Source organism: Lissotriton vulgaris, chromosome 9 (assembly GCF_964263255.1).
Source record: "Lissotriton vulgaris chromosome 9, aLisVul1.2, whole genome shotgun sequence".
NCBI classification, from domain to species: domain Eukaryota; kingdom Metazoa; phylum Chordata; class Amphibia; order Caudata; family Salamandridae; genus Lissotriton; species Lissotriton vulgaris.
In genome coordinates, this window is record NC_141697.1 from 728,324,331 (window position 1) to 728,350,988 (window position 26,658).

The following is a 26,658-nucleotide window of genomic DNA, read 5'->3' on the forward strand; positions in this document are numbered from 1 at the left end:
AAAATGTACAAATATGTAGGAAATGCTAATCAATCTCAGAGTTACAGTGATCTGAAAGCATGTTCTTCATACTGCAAGGCATGTCAAGACTTTAGAAGAGATCAGCAATTAAGTGGTGATGCACAACTGCTGCACGGACATCCAATATCAAAAGGTACTTTTTATTAGGGTGAGAGTAGATATAAGATGAAAGAGAGGTTTGCGTTTTTAGTAAGAGTAACATTTTTTTATCAATTCTTTGTGCCACTGAATTATAAATGGGAGTGGGGTTATTTTAACTAAAAGTGGGAAAGGACATTTGGTCAGTAAATTGTAATATTCTTAACTAGCTGGTTGCAGGTTAAAGCAAGCACTGCAGTTGGGCAACATGGCCTGGGATGTTAATCTAATACAATCCATGCAGACACAGATACCGGAGTATGTGTGTGCTTCATTTAAAGCATCCTTGATAAATGATGATGAATATACATATTTAGATGTACATCACACAGTAATACTTGAATTATTTGTTTACCCATGATTCGTAATTTGCCAATCTTTTACCTTGTTGACTACTTAGAGTTATTGGATGCCTTACTTTGTCCCAGGATGCGTGTTTCCGGTCCAGGGAAGACATGGCTTGGCAGTTCGGGCTGGACTGTTCCCATGAGGTACAGGGTCCAGACTGATTTGCATATGATTGTGTTGGAACTGGGGTGGCAAAGTGAGCTAAAGAAAGATGATGGATTCAACCCAGCTCTGTGACTGGGGGTAAGTGTCTGAAAAGTTTCAGCGCTCCGTCCATCATCTCCTTTTGTTTACTTTACTTTCTTTTTTTATTAAACGTTATACAAAAAACAAGTATAAGAATATGCTAATCTGGCACCTACTGTGGAAATAATGCACTTGTATTTTGAGGACATTAAATGCATTTTGCAAATATCATACAGCATTCTGTGGGGTGAAGCCCGCTATCTTGCCTGTACTGATAGGAACAGCATATATACATGTACCGAACAGAAAGCTAGGGTAACTTTTCTGAAGATGTATGTAAATGTACCTACCAAAATGGCAATAATTATAGTTCAGAGTAACTTTTTTTATATCAATGTAAGTTATATAAACAAATCCAGGTGCTGACATTATATTCCATCTTATGTCAACCTCCTTATTACGTGGGGTGAGAGGAAGCATGACTGGACAGAGTTAGCAGAATCACACCACGGCTTGGTTTCGTACTTGATAGCATTGTACTAAAGATAACGTTATTGTAATATGGTAACAATTAAAATATGATTTAATCAGATATTATGAGTATTTGAATAACCACTGTATTATGGAAGAAAACATTATGAAAAGCAAGGTTTCTAAAAAACAAAGATGTGTACCTACTGTGCCACATGTGTAAAAAGGACATTCTGACAACCTTAAATCCTATATGCCAGATGTGAAATATTTGGGGGCTAAAGGGAATTGAGCTTAATTTACAGAAAAGAGACTAATATCGAAGCAAGAATCGAAAATAAGGCATGATAAGAATAGGGTGAAGAAGGTAAGGCAACAAGAAAGAACTTCTTAACCCCTTGCGTGCGGCGGGAATTCCCCGCCCATGCTGACTCCGCCTTGCGCGGGCGGAGTCATGACGGAACGGTTCCGTCATCAGCACAGCTCACCCGTAGCTGATGACGGAACCGCTCCGTCATCAGCATGCAAGGGGTTAAGGAACATATACAGAAGATCAAACAGAAGTGATATATATAATCAGTGACAAATCATAACATAAATGCATTTAAAGAATAACAATAAAACAATAGCACCTTCATTAATAAGAAGATTGAATTGCAGGTAATGTAACCCTATCCCGCAGTATTACATATAGGACCAGCTTGAGGGTTGTGTGTCTGGTGCCATTACACCGGGTGTCTAGCTCAGAGCGCTGTGTTTTGAAATATCTTATGGGAATGAATGCACCTGCTGCAGAGTTCCTTGAGTGCCCAGCTATTTTTAAGCAACAATAAAACTGGCAAGATGACTCTAGTGATTAGATGTGCTAGAGAGAGAAATATGTTTTCTAGCGGCAGATTTGATTCATAATAAAGTAGTCCAGAGGGTTAATATGTCTGCTGCAAAAAACATGTACCATGTAGATCACAGAAATGTATTTTATATTGTTAGCTCAGTGAGCTACTGCTTTGGTCACAAAGATCCTTTTGTTAATTGCAATTTGTAAGTTACAATTCTAATATAGCACAGTGAGCTGTAAATCGCCATCAAAGATCTGCATGCAAACTACAAGTTATACATTTGAACGTTCTGTTTTTCCTCAGATTATTCTCATGCAGCTAAAAAGGTTTATTTGGTTAGAAATACATTCTTATTAGTAAAGCCAACAACAGCCACTGTGTTACATGTTAAATTCTGAGTTTGTGCTTCTCCAGACCAAGCACTCTTAAAATGTACTGCCTACCAGCATGGATGACACATGACTCCTACACCTTGTAGTCCTCATTGTTTTATGTAACATTCCCTATACACTTTCCACACACTTGCATAATGCATTGTCTCAGTGAATGTGTGTGTGATGTAAATGTTCTGACACCCTATACTTGTATGAGCACTGCTATAAAACAAATGAAATACTTGTGAGAGAGAAGATTTGGAGGGATGAGGCCCATTGCTGTGGAGTGGTAGTGAAAGAATTTATGGAGAAGCAGGTCATTTGGGCAATGCCAACAAAATCGCTCACACTTGTCGCCACCAGCACTAAAGGTGGCCCTGATTATATACAGCAAAAGCACAATCCTATGAATTACATTGAGCCCTGCTGATCCTTATAAAAATGGAAACAGTAGCCAAGAGTATTCAGCTAACCAACTTCCAAGCAGGATTTCACAAATGGGGGAATCCTATCTGTTGCCACTACATGGTTACAATAATTAGAGTGTTTAAGGCCTTGGCAGGTAAACCAACAACATGTGGCAAAAAAGAGGCAAACGTATGTTAAATAATTTTAGACTTAAACAGGTTCCGTCATGTTGAGTAAGCTATACAAATACTGAAGTAAAAAAAGAAATAATCAGAAACTAATTAATGGATATCAATTGATGCTGTGAGAATGCAAATGGAATTGCAAACTGTGTTGACGGGGTCATCTGATTTTAATATTGATAACAAATTATTTTGAAATTATGTCTAGTTCATGCAGGAAGTGAGAAACCAATATGAGATTAATGAGCCAGCTCTGGCTTATTAGTCCACAATGGCCGATATCAACTTTTTAATGTGTACACCCTGGGCTCATGGTTAAAAACAAAGTCACATGCTCAGACCATAGTGTAACGAGTGGTGGACATGTTTCATTGCCAGGACATTTTTTGGGGAAAATTCATCGGGGCAAGAGAACCCAACTGACACCGAACAGCACAATATACCGCATTTTCACCAGATGATGGCATACCCGTTGACATTGTGTTCACACCAGACAGCTCGATTGATCCACCTATGGTTCCAGCGGTTCATTTCTACAAACGCCACAAAAGTGCAGGTGCCTCATCCCTGCTGTTTGTTATGTGGGGAGGATGTGATGCGGGAAGGTATTATTGTATTCTTCTAATGAGATGGCGGATGACAGAATCCACTCTTTGTTGGAAACATCAAGGGAAGGTACCGCAAGAAGCTTCTTTACTTGTTCCATACAAAGTGAAGGATATTTCCCATGAAATAGAAAGCCCGAACATTGATACATGCTCAATATTCACAGGAAAGGTAGTCGGTCAAAACCTCATTGTCAAGTCTGACAAGTGCAAGCCAAGCTTCCCAATACTGGAAAATACTTAATAAGGGGATTCTGTGTGGGGAAAACGCTGAAGCCAGTGAACCAACTTTCCCATGAGGGATCTTGTTAACTTTTAATGCAATAGAAAAATAGGTTTACAAACATATTGCCTCAAATAATGCAAGATGTATACATAGGTCTGAAAAATGTAAGTACCACTGCAGTACCCGTGAGCAGTATGGGCCCGATTCACAGAACTAACTTAAGACAAAATCCTAAACTTACTACCATTTTGGTATTCACAGAAGGCACTTACTGATTGTGGTATTCACAGAAGGCATTTACTCCTATCGGTATTCACAGAAGTTAGGACTCCTAACTCTAGGACTCCTAAATGCCTTCTGTGAATATCGAAAGTCTTAAAGTTAGGATTTTTCTCAGTTTAGGAGACCTAAATTTAGGAGTCCTAACTTTATAGTTCTGCAGAACAAATGGTGTCCAGTTGCCAAATTGTGCCTTAAACAATTCCAAACAAATATTATATTCATCATTAGTCTTGTGCCAGGAGAATTCTCTTCCAATAAAGGCTATTGGAATTCCTTTGGATAGAAGATATGTCCATCATTTACACTGCAGCATATGCCTATTGTTTCTGCCATAAGCTACTGCAATGTGTTGTGCCAAATGATATTATAATTAATTAGGCAATACAATATTGTCAATATTTATGCCATAGTGTAAGCCAAATATGTGTGCCAGAAAGTATCCTCGCATTTTCCGCTGGTGTCTATGCTATTAATTTAAGCCACACAAGTAATTATGGCAGAATATTGTCAATATTTACCCTAGGAAGTACTGCTATTTCTTCGCGCTATTTTATTTCCATTTTCCCTGATAAAGAAATGTTAGTATTTTATCAGTATAGATCTATTCTGTTATTAAAGCCAGAAAATGTTGGCAATTTTAATCCACCTGCTAATGCAATTATTCATGCTATAAGGTTTTTTTTATGGCTGGCAAAATTGCTATGAAATGTACCATGGAGTGTTGCCATGAATTATGCCAGGGGTTATTGCTTTGACTTATTCCAGAGGATGTTGATATGAATTATTCCAGATGGCATGGCCATAAATTATGCGAGTGGATATTTCTGTGAATTTTACCTGGGGTTATTGTTATTAATTATGCCAGAGGTGTACTGCCATGCATAATGCAGATGCTATTGTGATTAAGTATGGCGGAAGGATGGTTGGGGGAGGTAGGTGTATTTTCCTTGTCACTCGCGTCTAGGGATCTTCTAATTCATTTGAGAAGGTGCAGTGTTTTGGAGAAGTACCTAGGACATTCCCAGTTGATATCGAATATTTGGTTTATGATATAATTGCATTCAGTTTCAAGGAGCGGGTGGGGTGTTCTGAGATAGTGAAGGAGGGTGATGTCTCTTTTAGGGATGTGGATGAGTCGACAATATTTCAAGGTAACTATTGCCATTTTTAGAATTAATTTTTTGTATGTTTATGTGATATAAAATAAACAAAATGGTTAAATTAACTTATGTTTATATGATAATATTAAATAAACAAACATGTCAAATATATAAAAATGTATTTGGCGATGAAATTCTTTGGAGTGAGATGGATTTGAACGTCTAGCAATCGAAATTCATGCTAACAGGGCATGTTATAGATGTGCAATGCAAATATCAGTAACATAACATAAAAAAATGAATGTTTTTTTGCATCTTTTATGATCTAAAATTGATCGAAATAAAGATTGAAAATGAAACATAAAAAAAGAAGAAAAGGGAAAAAAGAGTTGGCATGCGAAGGGTAAATAAAATAATTTAGCTGCCTCCGAAAAGGCTACACAGTAGTGTCGGCCGAAAAGACTGACTGCAGCTTTGGTCTCCATTTCTCTGTTTTATGCTTGCCGGGAAACCGGTCTGCTCTATTTATAGATGCATTTAAGAAGTTAAGTGGATTTAGCCAGAGGAGTGTCCCAGCGCACTTGAAGGAGTGGTTTGAGTGCGTCGGGGGAGTAACTGAGCAACAAGGAGAGAAAAGCATAAGCAACCGCATCTAGAGCTTTGTGATTTCGGGCCTGTCCTTCTGTATTTCCCATTTGCCTGAAATGAGCATCTTGATGTGAGCCAGGCCACCCCAATTTAGGCATAGCTCCTTGAAACCCATGTGAATTGGACTGCTTTCAAAGTAACCACCTTGATTACCGACCTTTTTAAAATAAATCTACCTCTATATTTTGCGATCGTTTATTTCCTCACTTTTTTTTAATTAACACTCACCAATCTTAGTTTTTTTTATAAAGATTGTTTATACAAGTACTTTGGACCACCATGGGTGCCATTGGTCATGTGACGTCAATTCCTGTGATGTCAGTGATGGTCAAAGGCAATGTGATGTGAGATTAGTGTGGTGATATTACGCCACTGCCAAACCCACCTTGAGCGATCATAATACCCATTGATGACGGATGCTGAGTCATGTACTCCTTCGCTTACTTCCCATTCACTCACCTACTTGTTCATTTGGACACTCATTCAGAAGCCCATTGCCCTGTCAATTACTGGCTTAAACACAGGCAATCTTGCCCTCAGTTGTTCAATGTACCAACATTTCTCAGCATGCCGGTGCAATTCTCCAATCTACGTTACCTTGTTTTACCTCTATAGTGTTTTACTGATACAAAACTTACTCTTCACCTGGTGAAGATGGAGTCTGGGTGCTCGAAGACACATGGGGGAGATGAGTAGCTTCCGCTACTTTCCCAAAACCAAGGCCCTAAAACAGCACTTCCCCATCAATCTCACCAGGTTTGTTATAAAAGGGGCTTGTCGTGAGCATTGGGTACAGACTCATAAAATGAGGCCCTTCCTCATACAAGCACAGCTCAATGCATGCACAAAACAGTGGCAGGACTTTGATGCACATGAAAAGACATTATGAGTGATTATCATGATACAGATGACAGTGTGAGTACCTTGCGCTGCCATGGGGACATTTACGGGCTGATTTATAGTTTGGCAGTCCGCCCACTTCATTTAGAGTCGGGCAGACCTTAATTATGTCAACGACTGAGACTACTCCATCTTCACAGCCGACATAAACCTCTGACTATCCGGCAGAGTAGGAAGAGTTGGGCGTGTGTCTGTCCACCCGATTTCGAGTGGCTAAACACATGGCCAGTTTCACTATCCGTCACCACCAGGTAAATCCTGCTAGTAAGGAGCACTGAAAACTGCTAAATGCCCCTCTGAGTTTTTGTATTTGCCAAAAGAACATCCCACTTTGGGTTACCTCTAATTTTGTATTTTGACTTTGGGTCAAGTTGATGGAGCCGTGTCAGTGATTCCTGCCAATGCCTGAGATGTCCGCTGGGCCAGTGGACTTCTCAAAATTGTGAGGTGGTGACTCTGTCAGGGCAACGGGGTTCCCCTGACAGAGTAAACACCTGTCCCCCTATCTCTAAATCAGGTCTTTAGCAGCTAGTGCCCACAGTTGGTGATCTTCCACAAGTACTTGAGCTGAAAGGTTTCAAACCAATGCAGCTCACAGGGCATGTTATAGATTTGCAAAACCCACGCCTTCCCCCAGATTGTATCAGCCACCATTTTCCCTCCATGCAATTCATACCTGATTCATGCCTGTCCTGATTGTGCCACTGCACTGCTGTATTCTAAGTTGTAAAATGAATGCATGAACCTTTGAATGCCACATCACCATATACCATCCCACTTAAAAATCCTAAGGTAAAGGGTGTAGAGATCTCTGATAACTCCACAACCATCAAAACCTCACTACTCTGTGTTCCTCAATTGCATAGGCATTTATTAGGCTGTTAACACTAAAACATTCGTGCAGACTATGGTGTAACCCAAGAACATAAAACAGACTTATACCTCCTAATGCAAAGCCTAGGGAACAATAAAACAAAAGAGAAGGCATCAGGATACTTATAAGAAAAACACTTCAATCATTCACAATAAAGCACAGTTGTCAGAAAATAAAGGAACAAAAGTAGATCACACAAAGCCAGTGTACAGACGGGAAATAGACTCCAGTCAGTAGCGATTACATTAAATACCCAAGGTCCCAATTCACAAAGGAATTCACAAATCTGCACATACAGAGGATATTTTTTTAACTAATTCCGAAACTATTCACTAAAGTGTCTTTTGCGTTAAGCATAGGGATTTAAAGATGTCTTGCTGGCAGTGGAGAGTCAATGGAGATAGCTGAGCAGCTCTAGACTCTGCAGAAGATGTGGATCTGCATGCAAATGTGGGAGGATAGTCCAGCAAATAGGTCATTTCAATAGCCTTATTGAGGCATGAAATGGATCAGGATTACTTTTATTTGTGGGAACATAATTTTAGACAGAGAAAGATGCATCTTTCGGTGTAAGGTACAAAATTAGATATAAACAAAAAAGGGTGCGTGAAGTTGCGTAACTATTTCACAAAATTATTTAAAATGTCGTTAAACCTTCACAAAATTATGCTGTTAGGGCAAACGGTGGTTTGCTGGTATCTCACGGTGGTTTGCTGGTATCTCACAGTGGTTTGCTGGTATCTCACTTTACTTTTTTCACACACGTACAAAAAAGTCACACAAGATACTGGCAGGAAACTCAGAGAACAACGTCTCAACAGGTAACTTTCAAAAGACAATGAATAAGTGTAAATAAATTACGAGAAGAAGACAAAAAGGTAGAAACACCATGGTTGATTATCACGGTCTGTATTAGGTCTTGTAGCAGGACAACGTTAATTTCAGCCAGCAATATGGGGAAATATTACCAAGGTAGGCGAAATAAAATGATCGCCTCTTTGGGGACGATTTGGCCGCAAAGCGGCGATAATTTCATCGCCCTATTAGCAATCTGTCGCTAACATCAGTTAGCGACAGCTTTTAGGTGATAGCGAGCGGTTTGGGGCCCGCTTTGCATGTCAGCGATATTTATCGCTAATGACATGCAAAGTCGGCGTATCCAACCTGTTAGCGACTGAAAGCAGTCGCTAACATCGCTATCGCCTATAATCAACGTAGGCGTAGCAACAAAAAAATGTGCGCTACGCGCGAATATCGCTGAAAACTAACGCCTGCTCAGACCAGTTCTTAGTCTGTATATCCAATGGGAGGTGGATATTCAGGCTAAGTCCCTATTAGCGATAATGCCTGAATATCGCTGGATTTCCAGCAATATTCACACATTTCGGCGCTATCGCCAGATATTTAATCACTTTGGAGATAAATGTTGCTAATAGCACGTTATTTCTGCGATGAAATCCGGCGATGTGCGGCGATAAAAAAAATTTCGCTAAGCTTATTTCGCGATAAATATCGCTAGTTGTTGATAATATGACACATAGTTCCGTGATGTGAGTATAATCAAAATGATGCACACAGAGTGCTCGTGATAAGGTGAACGGCGCAAGTGAGGCACGTGGTAAGGTGAAAGCGAAAAAGGCGCAATTAAAATTGGTAAATAGCATAAGCAATAGGATTACAATTATTTTCAAGCATTTTAGGAGCCAAGGAAGTCATAAGTATGCTGTACTTTCTCGAAGGCATTTCGACCTGTCTGGTATCAAGTCATCATTGGGAAAGGATTACATGTATCAGTTCGAAATTGCTGGTGTATGAGCACGTCCAGAATGGGTGAAAGGGCCAAACGGTCTATCCGGCATATTGAAGCACCCAGGTAATAGTGAGTCATGGGTCCAAGCAAAGCACGTTGCGATGGTCCCCAGAGGGGAGCCAAGATAAGTCAAGAAACAACATAGTTATATGCCCAGTCATAAACATGTGAGTGCTGAATACAGAAGGGGAGTCTCTTGTACGAGGAAGGGTGCTCCTGGGCAGGTTGTTGCTCTGCCAGTACTGGTCCTGGTGAAGCTTAATTCTGGGCTGATTGATCTCCTGGTGAATTCTCAACTCTGGCTAACTTCAAAAGGCTATCTCCCCACGCTATGGCCTTTTTGGGTTCCTTATAACAACGCTGGTTATTGACATCTCAAATCCCTTCTAGGGACCAACATGCACTTTGCTTGGACCCATAACTCACTATTACCTAGGTGTTTAACTTCGCCCGAATGGACTGTTTGGCCATTTGACCCATTCTGGATGTGCTCACGCACTAGCAATTTCGAATTGATACATGTAATCTTGTCCTGATGATGACCTGAAACCAGACAGGCTGAAACACTGTTCTCGTAATTTATTTACATTAATTAATTAGTTTTGAAATATTACCAGTTGAGACGTTGTTTGTTACCATTATCACCCAGGATTCCTCCTGTTGTATTTCCTGTCCCAGGAAACTCCGAGAGGCATTTTCTGCATGAAATGGTGACCAACGAGCAAAAATGTGAAAAACTGCTTAATGTCAAATTTTGAAAAATCCCATTTAAAGCGAAATTCTGGAATTTTACGAATTTTACCTGAGTAACTCATGTTTCCCGCATTACCTAGAGCCATATGTATCATCAACCTGATTTGCGATTCTCAAATAGCGATTTTTAAGAAATCGCTATTTGAGAATGGCAAACAGGTATGTATGTACAAAATCGCATTTTTTTTGCGATTTCTTAAAATTCCTTAATTGCAATTAGCAAATTGCGAATCGCAATTAAGGAATGCTTTCCCATTCATTTCTATGGGCCAGGAGGCCCATAGGAATGAATGGGAAGTTATTCTCAATTTGTGATTCGCAATTTGCTAATCGCAAATTGAGAATAATGTCAAGGTGCAGGAGTGTCCAAAGGACACTCTGTTGCACCCCTGAAATATGCATGGGTGCACATGTGGCGCACATACATGCCCTAGGAGCATGTATGTGCGTCACATGGCACTTTGAAAAATGCACAAATGTGCATTTTTCAAGGAATTTGCAACTTACCACCAACCAGAAGTTGGTGGTAATTTGCGATTCCTTAAGGACATTTTGCAATTTTATTTTGCTTCATACATTGCATTGAAGGAATCGCAAGATTTGCGATTCCTTGAATGCAATTGCAAAATAAGGAATCGCAAATGTTGCGATTCCTTGTTTTGCACCAGATTTTGCTTTATACATACCATTTAGCAAATTCGCATTCGCAAAGGCCGAAATTATATGGCCCCTAGTTTACTACTGGTTGTACTTGGGAAATGAAGATATAGTTATATAATGATAGGATGTTTATGATTGACATTAGGAGTTGCATGGGGCAATGGATCATGGACCAAGTAACAGGACAGGAGACTTAACTGATGTTGCAACAACATTTTGTTTCAATTGGCCTAGTTCCTTACTTCACAGCAGCTCCCAGTATGACATTAGTCAGAACAAAGATGAAAAGACACTTTCTCTAGCACATGGCTGCACGAAAATATATCCCTCTTGTGAGTGAAAAACATAGGTGCTTCCCACAAAGGTACTTTCTCTATTAAAGAAATTCCCTGCACCCATTGAATGCTGCAACATTTCTAGAGCTAAGTAGGGCTAATTTGCAGGGGTCAGTGGATAAAGCTTGATACAAATGAGCTCCTCCCCTTTGCTGCCCGCAAACTTGGTGCTCTATACATTTATCTGCAGGCTAAGGAAGCAAGGATGTGCCTGGAAAGTACCAGTGGCTACATTTCTATAGGGCTTGAGGATTTGTGTGTTTATTTACAAGTCTTGCACCAGTTCTCACACCAAAGCCATGTAGTGCTGTCAGTCTACAACTGTATGTCAGGGATGCAGAGAGCCACAGACAGTCAAAGGGAGATCAATAGGCAGAAGACAGGACTGGAGAATTCACCGGCCCTCGGGTGACAGTGACACAATTTGGGAAGAACACTTTTGGAGTGTCCAATCACTGAACAAAGAGTAACAAAAACTACCAATGGTGTATCTAATGCTAAACAAAAAATGTGTTTGGTCCCAGACTCTTCAAATCGAATGCGAGTCGCATAAGGATGACCAAATAGACTACAGAACAAATGAACCTCTTGCTGAAGGACTTTTTCAAAATACATAATGGAGAATACAATGGTTTCTTACTCTTTAATTTCACAAATGCGAAAAATCCAAGAATGTATATAATTTGAAAGATCAGAAGCGGCTACAGTTTCCCACTGCAAATACGAGCCTGAACACTGAAAAAAAAGTGGATCTTACCAAAATCTTTTTATGTCATCATCTATCTAGCATTGCTTCATTTCCGACCAGGTGATTGGGAGTATGGTGCCAAAAAAATAAACAACGACCAAGCCAGTCACATGTAGCGAAAAAGAAAATACTTTCTACAAGTAGAATTTTAAAGTGAAGAGATCCGTTTTCATTTTTCAAACAGAAGCCACAAAATATGAATAGCTGTTACATGATCCTTAGTTCAGTTAAAATATTTTGGATAGTAATTTCATTAAAATCTGATTCTCAAATTAGTAGCAACGCCCTTCTACATAAATAACTCTGTGTATGTTGTTGAAGCCCTCCATTCCTTAAGCCATCCGTTCCTTTAAGATGTTGTGGTTTCTGTTTGAAAAATGAACACGGAGTCTGTTTACTTTAAAATCCTATTTGAGGACAGTATTTTCTCTATGTCAACACGCAACTGGTATGGTTGTTATTAACGTTTGTGTCACCAAACTCACAGTCACCAGGTCAGAATAAGGTCTTTTGACGAAACGCGTCACTGCTTGATGAAAAAGCATATGGCTGCCGCTTGAAGAGTAAGCATAACCTGTGCACAATAAAATAAAAAGGTTTTGTAAGATCCACTGTTTCCAGTGGATCTTACAAAATTGTAGCTGCTTGTGAATCTATAATATAACCTGCTGAACCTGTGGCAATGGAAATAGGAGCAGCTCGCGGAGGACGTCGGACCACACACGGGCGTGGGAGTAAATTGAAAGATATGGATAACAAATATAAAATAAATCAACATATCACATTATGGATAAAATATTGAACTGTGTTTTGTTGAACATTTAGGAAGAAATTGTCTCGAAATAATTCAAACATTTGGTACCACTGTGCCCAGTGAGACACGTCACCAAATTGTAATGTTGCAATACAATGGATGACAGTCATTTATTTGTGCATTGTTTTTTATATATCATGAACAAGACCCTCTGGCATCAAAGCACTTTACATAGAAAGCTGCACAGAGTATGCATAGGTGGAGAACAGAGAATTTAAGCAGTAAAACAGCACCATTTGCACAAAGTAGATGGGCAATAAATTAACAACAGTTACGGCTATGTACACAATAGGGTCAGTAAGAGACAGAATACATTAGATTTTATCATAAATAGTATAAAATAATAGAAGTGAGGTGAGTGCACAAACGCGCTTCGGAGTACTCATATCCGTTAGAAGCAATAATCCAGAACCAGGGGACCATCACTGAAACGCGCAAGGATAACTTGATAATCAACTTTGATCAACTTTAAGATGATGGAAGTGCGTCTAACGCAGGTCAACACCCTTTTGTGGTGAATGAGGAGAGAGCGCAATAGAAAGTGTAAACGTGGCGGATCCCGCTCAAGCACACATTCACTTCCTTGGCTGCTTTATCTGACTGTGCAGTGATCAGCCTTGCACGCTGGGATGCTGAAAAAGCTGGCAGGACTCCATGACTTTGCCAGAGGCTCTCTCTATAGGCAGGCGGGAAAAAACCTCTGAGCTTCTCATTATAAAGGCCTGCCATCCCAGATCTGCCTCCAGGTTCCCACTGGACCATAGAGCTTTAGAACCTTCTCTATTCAGTTGCCGCGGGGATCCCCACTCTGTGCTAAGATCAGAGGGGGGGAAGAAAGGACCCAGGCAAAGGTTACACGCGGGGCCCCTGGAGCCTTCAAAGCCTTCATCAGGGGCTATGAATATGCAGCTGATACATATCCGGCTTCAGTGTCTGGAATGAACGTAGGAACACTGTCATTCCGCCCCGTATGTTAGTACTATCCTCCAATGGAAATTTCTTTGTTTTTCTGATCCGCAAGTTTCACATGCCACTCTTATTTTTTTTTCTAATTGCTGCTTTCAATGTATTTATTGTTTCTTAATTTTAACTATTGGATGAGAAACCCGTTGTTAAATTTACCAAAACGTTGGTCAATTTTTAAAGCCTGAACAGTCCGCGGTGTTCAGTAAAAAGATTCAAATAACGAATGCTGCGACTATTGTTCAACATGCCTCCATTTATTGTCAGCAAATCGCTGCGCACCACTGATTATCTCTGTTATGAACTGTAGAGAGAGTGTCTTTTTCTGATAATTGTGACAGTCTCATCAGGGATATGGTGCTGGAAACATAGAATTAACTCAACTAGTGCCGGAGCTCAAACCGCTGCCATAGAAAAAAGATACACATTAGCTGATTATGCCAGCAACTCAAAGCGCAAAATAGTACATTTGTGCCAAAAAAATCTGTGATCGGCATAATAAGTCACAAATAGTGGAAGGTGTTTGAATTTAGAAGGCTCAGAGAGCGAGAGGGAATCCACTTCACATAAATATGGAGATGATGCAAAGGATCCATGCGGCATTAGTATGCACACACAAAGAGACCGGCCCAAGTTTGACTCTCATCCCCTTCACCTATGCAGGTCCACTCTGAACACAGTAGACAAGAGGAGATGAGTGGCAAGGAAGCACAGAAGAGGAGGGGTTAAGAATTTACAGACCGCGTGCTAAGCTGTTGCTAAGGGAAGATAGGCACGCTCCATGTAGAGATTGGGCATGGCCATAATACTGCACACACCCATATACAATTTTATATCAGAACAACACTACCGTTGATCAACCTCATAGATAGCAGAACTGGGTAGATTCTTCCTAAGCGCGATGGCTGCAAATGTTTATTGCTGCTATCCTTCTCCCACCTTCTGAGGAGCATCAAAGATCCAGCACATGCTGTCCCTGTATATTCACTTGCACCAAATACTGTGGCATGGCAGAATTTCCTAATGCCCTGGGGCACAACCAATTGCATAGATGTGCAATGGGTCGTGATTTATTTCGCCAAAGGCAAAGCAAGAGCAACAGGAAAATGCAACATATAATGAATGTGCAGGACATCTGTGATTCAGCCCACCATCGGCTAGGAGTAGTGATTAATTTGTAAATTTCTAAAAGAATAAATGCTGGAGCCCATAGTTGTGCTCAGAGGTTCCTGGCAAAAGTCATCGAATGTCACCGGTGCTGGTGCTGGTGATTCTACCTAATGCCTCTCATCCACCACCAGACACTCACTCCCCTTTTATCTCACTCTTTTGAGTACTTTTTAATCCCTGCTTTGTTTGTTTGTCACAGTTGTTCCATCTTTCTTTCCCTCCTTCTTTCCCCTGTTGTGCTTTTCTCTCTCGTTATCTGGGTCAAAGTCTAATATGACTAAGTATGAACCGGGGCCTAGAAAGTGAGTGTCTCTGGAACCCACCTGCAACTCCTGGCCACTGTGACTAAGAGACTAGGGGCCCGATGTATGAAATTTGTCTTTAGCATTTCCTAAATAGTGATTCCGTAGGAATCGCTATTTAGGAAATGCTAAATGATATGTCCGAATATGCTATTTCCTAATAGCAATTCATACATAGTAGGAATCACTAGTAGGAAATCGCAAATAGGTAATGCAATTGAATTCCCACCTATGAGTAAAATAGGAAGTGGTTTGCAGTTCCTAAATTGCAATTTTCTAATAGTAAATCGCAAATCAGGAAATCCAAACCGAATGGTGCCTCTGGGTTTAAAGCCCCCCTGGAGGCACCCTGATATTTGTGGTTCACATGTGAGTGCATATATGCCCTAGGGGCAAATTTGCACTTCATCTCACAATTAAAAGTATTTTTTAATTTTGCACAATGTTAATATCGATTTTGAGCCCAATTCTCATTTAGGGAATGCTTTGTACATGTGCTGTTAGAATCGCACATTGGTAATCCCTATCTGCGATTCCCAGAATTAGGGTTGCAATTTGCGAATTTCCAAAAAGTATGAAATGCTATTTTCGATTTCTAGTGATAGAAACCACAAATTGCGACCGCGATTTGGCCTTTTTACATAGGAAAAGGCCATTTAGCATCTTAACGGGCCGAAATAGCGATACAGCCCATTCAGAAATGCTAAAAGGCGTTGTACGTCTGTCCTTAGATATATAATGCTGCCCATATCCAGAACATTAATTAATTTGTTCATTGTACTTTATTCCGATGCATTCCTAATCCATACGTATTATGATCTAATGTTTAAAAACCTTGATCACTGCGCTGAAAAGTTGAAAAACTGCCCCTTACTTTGCTTATGTTCTAGGCCCAGGATGCACATCCCTACATAAATAATATTTCAATAAAACAAAACAACACTATTAAAAGACTTTAACAATTGTAGGTACAATCGGTGGAATAACAGTGGAGTGTATTATGCAATTTAAAAATTACTCACACATCTATTGCATAACAAAATACTTAAAAAACAAAACGACACAACGGTAATTTAAATTAAATTGCCCAAACTAGTCACAAGAGCTTTCCTGTAGAATCTGTAAGCTCTAATTATGAACAGTATAGAGCATCAGGTAAGCTTTGATCAATGCCCTGGCCTCTTTAAATTTCAACACACAGCAACAGGTAGTCAGTTTCCACTGCCTCTTCCAAAAGAGTAAGGATTTTCGAAGGGCGGCCTATTGCAAATGCAACGCATTGAAGACTTCCAGTACATTTCCAAGCTGTCAACAACTGAAATAATGGGGAAAGGCCTTTCTTAGATCAGGAGGAGCCTTCAGGTAAGCGGTGCCCGGTGCCACACCTGTGATATTGTCTTCCCTACAGCCACAGGCAACTCATGCTAAATAGTTGTACCACAGTCTCAGACGACATGCTCATGTACATCAAATTCAGATGCTGTGGTTGCTTCTCAGGTTTGTTGCACCATTCAAGGCCTAACATGCAATCAGTAGACCTCTAATCTAAGTACATTTGAGCCTTAAATACTCAGCGGTACACAATGCTTCCAGGGCACACGGTTTGTTTTTGATGAAACTGATCCTGCTTTCATGGCTTCAGATCAAAAAGAGAATGCAGACTGGCCTCCATACCATGGAGGCATTCCACTACTGTGAGCATCCACAGACAACCCCGCCAAAAGCTGAGATGGTTGAGATCTTACCCAAGCGTTAACATTCACATATGTAAAGATAAACCTTTATCCTGTAGTAGTAACATTTCTCCAAATTTCAACACATATTACTTAAGCTAAAGATCCATCCACTATAAGGTCTAAGGTGTGTTAGTCATGTGCTATTGAGCACATCAGATTAAGGTCTGCTACATTCTCATGGGTGGAATCCCCATATGTGAGAACACATGAAGGAGTATACTATTCATCGTGTTCTTCCAAGTGCAATATCCATTTGTAAGAAAACGCCTTTGATCTAAAAACCAAGTCATTCGCTTGTGTAAGATTCTTGGGTGTGAGAATCTCAACTCAAAATTGACTCTCATGAGAACAGGACAGACCATGATGTCCAAGGCGAGATATGGAATACTGAAGAATAGAGTTGAATATATGCTTACTAAAAATTCCTTGCACATGGATATATATCACTCCTGGAACATGGGATGGACCGTGGGCTAAATGGTATTTCCTCTCTCGTGGATATCTCACTGCTGAAGGGCAGGCATGACTGGGCGCCATCATGTATTGTTACTCACATGGAGATGTGTCACACTGCTACAAGGACAACTCTGTGTCAATGTCACAAGGGGCACCAGATTCTGTGCCTAAAAACCATTGTAATCTGATGCATAAATTGATGTTCAATTGATTCGATTGTGGTGACCCAAGATTATATATCAAGGAATAGAGTAGATACTTAAATGGAGGCACAGAAATTAAACTTGGTCTTGTCCATTGTTTGAGGTCATCTGGGAACCTCCCTGGGTAAAAGATCAGACACCACCAGTGCAATTTCTTGGTGGTGAGAAATCCAAGTATAAGAATTGTACAATTGGGCGCAACATTTCCATTTAATAGTTGCATATTTTCCTTGACAGAGGGATTGTCCCCTTTCCTTGGAACTGAGCTTTTTCCACTGCTAGTGGTTCTATCTGTTTTAAATCGACACATTCCGATTGGCATTTCTACAGCTCCCCCAATTCCTTTGTATCCATAGGTTTTCCATTTGCTTGATATTACTTAAGGCTCTCATTTCAAGGCATCGATGGTTGTACCCCTTTGCTTAATACGCATTGGTCTCCCGTTCATTGGCATCGATAGTGAATAGACCCAATTCCTTGGACTTTCTTGAGCCCTTCCCCTCATTCCTCTGCATGGCAAGTGGTCCCCTCAGGCTTTCCATTCACACGTATCGCCTTTTCTTGGCATTGTTAGTGTTACCACTTTTTATGGAAATGATAAATATCCCTTTTATTTAGGAGGAATGGAAATTCCTGATGATTTGCCATGTCTTTGTTTTGATTGTGAATTGTGATCCCTTTTTTGAGGACAGTTTGCTTCTATATCATGACCTTACCATTAGGTACCATAAGACTCCTAATGAATCAGCAGTCCTAATATTTCTACCTTTTGTGATCAAGCTGTCATGGAAAAAAACATTGAAAATACGTTTTTATCTCTTTCAGCTATGGGCTCGCAGGCACGAAATTTAGCAGCCGCTCTATCCACGGAACTTTTTGAGCAGAACCTTGGGGGACACATATTGCAGGTGAGTCAAAGAGAGTGAAGGGCATGAAGGAGGGGGAAATAACTCGTGTCTGCCTGAAGCTGTAACTGTAGTGTATGTGAAGTGTACCTTAGGTTGACTAACCCTTTTAATCTGAAGAAGTCCCTGTCCAAAGAGGAGATGCTCGCTGAGTGCTCCTACATCTATGGTGGATGACCAACTCTTCATTCTACGCGCGCACTGTATGCAGCGTTCCCTCATACCACGATCCTGAGTCTACGGTGCAGCCACTGTCACACCACGGTTTCAGACTAGGGGATATGCGGCAGCTTTTATCGGCAGGTCCCCCAGGTGTTGCCCGCGGTGGATTATCCAAAGGTCCGCCTTCCTTCCTAACCTACATACGCTTCCCATTCAGCGTCTCTCTGGGAGCGCACTCTGCTCACCTCCAGTCTGCAGTGACCTCGTGCTTATCACCCGGGCCCTGACACAGCGGGGCAAGTGCCGCGGATACAAATGCAGAGATGACTAATTATTAATGCTGAGCCCTCATTACAGCTGTCTCCCGGGGTAGTTGGCTAATTGTCGAAAGTGGCGTATGGTAATATTTTAAACAGCAATTTATCAATCTGCCTTGCCTTGCCTGTCGCTCTGCCGTCTGTGACAGAGACGGAAAGGGGTACAGGTAGGAATTTGAGTCTGTCTCTTTCTAGAAGAAAGGCGGGAGCTCTCTTTATCAAGGCTTGCTTGGGAAAGGCCATTTCCACTCAGCTCTGAAGTGCCATTGGTGGGGCACCCATGTCAGAAGTGTGCTATTGGTGGCCACAAAGAGACAGATAAGCTTATGCCGCAGAGATGAGGCCTGGAGACAAATGTAAGCAGAACAGGTCAATATCTCTCAAAAGATTAGTGGGACTGTGGCAGAGTCATCCGATGTGAGGCATCCATAGAACTGCCTATTCTCTATTTCCATTGGTCTTTCACTGACACTGGACTCTCAGGAAATATCTCTAACTGCTCATGGTGCAGTACATCTTCCCTTTGAAGGAATATCTGTCTCTTATTTTTTCCTTATATTTAATGAATGTATTATTCTGTTTGATAAGCTTAGACCTTGCCTAGGAGGCAATGAAGCAGCTTATTCACTTATTTTTATGGGTGTTTCACGATGAATCTATTGATGCTCTGTAATACACCAATCTTTGTTTTTGATGTAAAAACGTTTTACATCCCCATAGATTAAGAAAGCTCCCTACTCTCTCCAGGCCTCTTGAACCAGGTTCCAGGAGTGATGTCATGCTGGTCTACAGGAAAAATGGTTAATGCTACAGCAAGATAATTCTAGTCCATTGCCTACAGCAGAACCTGCTAGGGGCCATATTTGCCCTGAAAGCGTTCAATGTGGCCCCATTGACCACAAAATGCCATTTTGGATAGGACACTAACAAGTCTATCTCCTGGCTTGGCTTGAGAGAGAGATGGAATATATTTCACGTGAAGTCAAACTGTGCTCAAGAGAAGACGAAGTTTGCTCCCTGGAAGGGTTGGAGGAATATATTTGGCTGCAGCCACGACTCCTAGTTCACTAATTCGTGTAAAACCTCTTAGCATTGTCAAATGAGCTCTGTTTCCTGAGAAGCAAATAGTAGAATAGACCTTACTGCAAAAAAAATATAATAATAATAAAGGGCACAGGAACAATGGGAAAATGGCATATTTTGCCAGAAAAATTATCCTTTCAATTCTCCAATTCAGCTGGTTTAACTTTGTTTCATGAACTTTTTAATGCACATTTTCAAGTTTTGTTGTGTTTGGTTTTCAATTGGTTTCTTTCCAAGGTTTGTGTCCCAGAAAAAAAACACCGAATACATGGAAAATATCCATGTTTTCCCACTGTCTTTCTTCAACATTCAGAAGAAGAATATTGTTGTTGCTTTTACTGTGCCACCTTCTCTTTAGTGGATTTATATAGAGTGATATCAAAATTAATCAAAAGGTTTGTCGCCAAGTCAACAGGCAGGTGACACTACACCTGGGTCTCATCACAAGCTAGAAATATCCCTAGGAAACAAGAAGGAAATTACATCACATGGAACGACAGTCACCCACAAAAGAAAAAGGATATACCACACTGGCCGGAAGGTGATGCTGTTGTGGAGGCGGTGAAGGCTACCTATGATACTCTTTGGGAAAGCAGAGGAAATAAAAATATATCAATTAAAAAAATGAAACTCCAAAAACGTACACTAACATCTAAAAAGAAAAATGAACAACACGTAAAAATCATAAATAAATTACATTAATTAAAAATGATTAGATAGGTGACCTTTAAACATTTATGTTTATTTGTACTCCTAGGATGTGAGTCATGCACTTTGGATTACAGTTCCACCCTTGGTCAGTCCCAACAACCTTTAACAGAATTTCATGCCTGAGAATCATCCCTTGCAGCTGAAAAATCATCTTGGGTATAACCCCCTCTAGTCTTTCTCCTGAGGAGTCCAGGATCCCAATTCACAAAGCAATTTGCGAATGTAAGTTGGACTTATATGCAGAATGCAGAAGTAACCTTTTCTAGCGTACGAAATGAAAGGGAACACTTCCAAAATCCATGGGCATTAGGGGAGAGGGGTCCCTCTACAGGAAAAAATAATTTCTAAAGCGAGGAATTTTTTTTTTAATATTGCCACTGCAAAAAGATACTGCCATTGCCCCATATGTAATTGTACTACGTTTGCATTTACACATTGAAGACATTGCTCCTTCAAAGAGAAAAAGTAATTCAGAAACATTTCCCAGGATTAAGCTGGAAAGGATGCAACAAGCTCAGGTTTCCAGAAGTGACCTAGAAAAGTTTTTGGACTTCCTAAAAGTCATTAATCTGCCCCCTGCTAGTTGTTTGAGGTGTGGGAGTAGACTAATGGAATCTTCCATTCCTCTCTTTTCCCTTCCGCCTTGCTCTTTTACTCCTTAGAACGTTCCGTAAGCAGTGAAGCAAGGTGGTTAGAAAGGCGGTAAGTGGACTGCAACGCCGTAGATTAAAAAATCTGGCGTTATTGGAAAAGAAACGCATCCATTCTCCTCTCTTTAATACATCAACACAACTGGCAAACACTACCTCACAGCAACATTCTAAATAAGCTTCACTGCTTATGAGCCGTTTTAAGAAACATAAGAGGGGAAGAGAGGGGAACAGAGAAGTATGGACGATTCCAGATTACAACACTCCGGGCTTTAAGGTTGCTGCTTAGAATTGTATAGAGCCATAATCCTTTCACAAACATTTATCCAGTACAGAAATTATGAAAGCAAAGTAGAAACCTCTAAAAGTTTGAAACTCTTCATCAAACTACTTCAACTAAAGTCTGGAAGCCATTTTAGCAGGGATTGTGAAAACATACTGAGGATATTATTAAACATTGAGAAAAGGCACATTTCTAGACATTTTTTTAAAAGATGATATCCTACAAGCCAACACATGATCCACAGTCATGTTTTTTCTGTAGCTGGAGAGCTTTTTCTCCAAGTTTGGAGCAAGTGATCCAATATGTAACCATCAGATGAGGTGAAAGAAAAGTCTTAGACCAGAGGAATAGAATCTGACAGCGGATAATACTCAGCAGGCCCACTCAGTCTGCCCATTTCTATTCTGATAAGTGGCACACGGATAGACCGGTCTCCAGACTCTTCTCAGGTTTCTCAGTTCAATTATTCCTGTGTCTGATGCAGTCATTTTTCAGTTGTTTTACTTCTTTTGTTATCAACACAAAGGTGGGAGGATGTTCAAAGCATTTACTGGGACATCAAACAGGCGGTGGATGACACCGCTTGAAACAGTTTTATACACTAGTAATTAATCTGGACAGCATTTCCTCCATCTATTCCATTGTTTTTTTAACTCGCTTGTGCAATTACAGATTGGAAATAACCATAGGTGGAGAAGTGTGGCTCACCGATTAGAGCGGCAGACCCTGAAGCAGAGGTCTGGCCCGGGACCAGGGTTCAATTCCCGACGCGGCAGGGTCTTGGGCTCAATGTCCAGGGACACGATAATTCTCGCCTAGGTGCCTACTCTAATCATGGGTCCCACTCTGCAACTCTGGGCAATAGCTTGCTTAATCTCCACAACGGCCCCGAAAGCGCTAGGATGCCTGGCCTCACCTTGGAGGTGCCCAGTAAGGGTCATCTCACAGGGAAAGCCAGGAAGGGTTCCACAGCAGTATACAGCGCCAAGATACCTTCTAGGTGATAGTGCGCTTTACAAGTATACACACATTTACATTACACATTTACATTTACACATACCCAAATCTTTGTTGGCAGGCCTAGCAATTGGTAATACAGTTGAGACTGCAGACCATGTCCACTGGACCAGGAACACCAACACAAACAACTCCACAGTTCTGCTGCCTTTTTGGGCCTCATAAGTGAAGAAATATTGTCTAAAGTTAAAATATATCCTTGGGGATTAATTTCCATGTTGTTACAGCTAAATCTGTAAATATACTGCCACATAAAAACACATACTCCTTGTAGTACGTTCATTCCTTCGTATCCTCCAATATCTTCTTTTTTCTTTTTACAGCGAATGCATATTTAAAAGCTTGAGACTTTCTTCATAGAACTTTGAAAGTTAAACCAAGGACCATTTTGGTATCCATTTTTGGAATGCCTTCAAGCATTTGTGGTTCTTCCTAATTTGCGCCCTCTCAAAATCAATTGAGTACTTGAGGTGAGCTTTTACCAGTACCTGGCGGTGAGATAGGTCTAGTCCCCTTTTTAGTCTCATCTACATCTAGTTTTTAGCTGCTTGTTAGCTAAATAACTCATGTGGACTATACCAAACGTACGGTGGGTTTATGGCCAGCCCAGTACTTAACAGTGTTTGGCTTTCTTGTTACTCTCATTTGCTTGCTTATTATTCAATGTCCTTCCTTCCTCTTCTTGTGTTTCTCCCTCCCTTGGAGAATTTCTTCTCTACCACCCTTTGATTAGGTTGCTTAAATTCTTCCACTGCTCACATTCAGTAACAATTTTTGTGATTTTTTCTTTCGCACTTCAGGAGAGTGCATGTGTTTTCTTGCTCTCTCCCTCGTGTACTGATTCCCTCCTTCAAATACTACACTCACCATGAGTGCTTTATGTTGCTCCCTGATCCTCACACCTCATCTATTGCTTTATCCACCGTCGCTGTTTTTTATTTTAAAATGTATATTTATTTACTCTCTGCTGCCCCAAGCTCCTCCTTTGCCCCCCCCCAGTGCTTCCTTCTGCCCACATCTGCTCCTCCATTACACTCCACTCCACACGTCACGGTCCTTTACAAACATTATTTATGTCTTTTGTTAGGTTTTTTGGAGAGCCTGGCAGCTCACATTTGCTGCTGGAGCTCTCCAATTTCAATACATGCTTTCACACAGGTTACATTATTTTTATTTATTTACAGCACAAAGTGGAGTCTGTCATCTTGTAATTGTAATAAAAAAATTTTTAAAAACAAATGACGGCTAAATGATTCTGTATATGTGCACATACATCATCACGCTGGTTGTTCACAGCATTCTTGATGCGGATGTGTGCACACGCATGTAAATGTCATTGTGCTCTTTTTTTTAATTTTTTGCTGATGCTGTTTAGCTGTAAAGCACCGTCAAAAAGCATTTCTTTCTTCTTTTGTTGCATAGCATCAGCAAAAATCACTGGTTATACCAATAGTTCCAAACGATGAGACCTATTGGCTTTACAAAAGTTTGTTCTTCTGGTTACATTTCACCTGCTAACATTGCTTTTACGTTCCTCAGAGCCTTTGCACTTTTTGCTACTTTCAGGTCATTTAGGTTGTCTGTTAACCTTAAGACTCTTTTCTACGTGAAGGCCTTTAAGGCCTTACCTTCCAAACTATAATTTTTCTGAAGGGTTTTCTACCTTCTACACTTGACTCCATCAAAGACAAGTTTACTAATCCCAGACACTTGTTGATTTTCACAATTACGCCTAATATTTTTTTCAATTGGCTGCAGAATAATAATTCTACAACATATGTCTGCATCCTTTGCAGTATGTCTTACCTACCTGCCCCTTTGCAAAATGAGTTGTCTCTGTATTTGAGCCCAGTGGAAATATTGCTGATACATGTGACACGCCACACTGTGACTGATTACAAATGGCGCCGATAGGGCATGGTGACACCACACACGACATTACTGATACTGGACAGTATTGCCATGTCTTTACTAAGCGCTTCCAACTTGTAGGATCTGGATGGAGACTATCATCAGGACTAGAATGTCTGAGCACCATTTCCCAAATGCTTTTCCAGATTTCTGGTCTAGATCCTAGACAAATTTCCATTTGCTTTTTGCAGGTGGATATGTGCCCGGACTCTTGTAAGACATTTTCCTTTGGACTTTCTTTTTGAGAGACCATGGTATTCCTTCCTTTATAATCAACTCCAATGGTGGGACACTGTAAAGCATGCGATACATCTCACAACAATAACATCAGATCCACTATATCAACCAACCACTATATTCTGGGTTGGGGATGATATTCTGTTGTCCCGAGGTAAGTATGGCTGGAGTAAAAAAAAAACAGAAGAAGTATACTTACCCAATTTTATAGTGAAAGGGCGATGTAGTGGATATGAAAATATTTTATGGTTGCTATGAACAGCCTTGATATAGTGTCATGCAACCCAATCCATTGATGTCTACACGAATGATGTGAACTTCCTAGTACAGAGAATATTTGTATCGCCCTGTCTCACGTCCTTCACGAACATGTCTGTTTTCAATCAAGAAATTGAATCAGGATGTTGTTGTTTTGACTGACATTTCTAAAAGCTCCTTGAAAATCTTGGGGTGGATTCCAGTGGGTCACGAGTCACTTTCCAGTATTCATCTTAAGGTTTGCAAAATCTCTCAGGACTTTCTTGTGTAAATTGTATTGCGTCTACCTCCTTCTACCTCTAGATAAACATTTTGGTTCTTGAAACCTGTTTTTTTCTCATCGCCAGCTGCATTTCCTTCCTCTCTTCACCATCAGAGTCCCCCTGCTGGAGTATATCTGTTCACTGACGTACCAATAATGTATTGTGTCCCTGCTCCATGGATTTAGAGGTTTTCTTCTATGTTTTTTCCTAAGCTCCGTCGACTACTCAACCTTATTCTAACTAGTTTTCCAAATGTGCTGCATTGTGTATCTTTGTAAGGACTTATGTGAATCCTTGTACCCCTAAAAAGCTTTTTCTTTGGCATTAGGTATTTTTGCCACCTCTCATGACACTCTATTAGCCTCCCATTTCGATTGTACTTACTAGGTAGCATAGTTGACTGAAGTCCCTACTTTGTTTTTCATTGTACTCATTGCTCTCCCAAGGTTCCTTCGCTCTCCTTTCCGTCTAAAATCTCCGCAAAGAAGTGGCTACCAATGTTTCTCTCCAAAAGTCTGATGCCTCCTCTTTGAGGATATTCCAGCTGACTAATTACAAATGGTTTATACTGGATCCAGATATGGTACATGCGTTTTTGAACATGTATTTATATATCTCCAGCTTAAACTGCAAAGGAAATTCTACTTTTTAAATGAAAATATCACTTAGACCATCAGCTAATAGAACACAATCACCAATTTCCAGATACAGCTTGATAAAATATAATTTTACACATTCGAGTTCAGATTACGTGCAAAAGGTAATGTGGCAGTAGATGGCCGGCTGGAGTTTCTAATAGAGTTGGGATGGGTATGTGCTGATTGCATTGTTCACTTTCTGGTGGTTGTTGCAGGTGGGGGGCGCCTGATCTCTAGGCCCGGCCCGTGCAGGGCGTTATACCGGGGCGGTGATGAATTTCGTTGCCGATGCTACATCACATTTGGCGATGCAGCGCGGGCAACGAAATTCGTTTTATTCAATTTTTTCGTTACTTACCTGTAATGGTCCATATTCCGCATTTTAAACCCCCCCACCCTGCCCCTCCCCCGCCTGACGTCACCGCCCCGGTATAACGCCCTGCACGGGCCGGGCCAGCTGATCTCATTTTTGGATACCAGGACTTCTTTTTCATGAGACTTTGATCTAGAACAAGAGAGAGAAAAGGCATAAAAGGGAGATATAGGAAGGCAGGAAAACAGCGGCAAAGGAAGAAAGAAGGTACAGCAAAGAATGAGATAAAGAGACAGGAAGTGTAGGGTGGAGGAAGACAGAGGAGTGAGGCGGAATCAAGAATATGTATTTGATAGCA

At 40.7% G+C, this 26,658-nt stretch overlaps 1 protein-coding gene across 1 annotated transcript in view; it reads left to right on the forward strand.

Moving 5' to 3' along the window:
• Positions 1–26,658, forward strand: part of NPAS1 (neuronal PAS domain protein 1) — a 514,689-nt gene that overhangs the window by 274,298 nt on the left and 213,733 nt on the right. Inside the window, exon 3 of the mRNA XM_086938467.1 lies at positions 18,378–18,460. Coding sequence (XP_086794593.1) covers positions 18,378–18,460 — 83 coding nt within the window. The remainder of the gene's footprint in view (positions 1–18,377; positions 18,461–26,658) is intronic.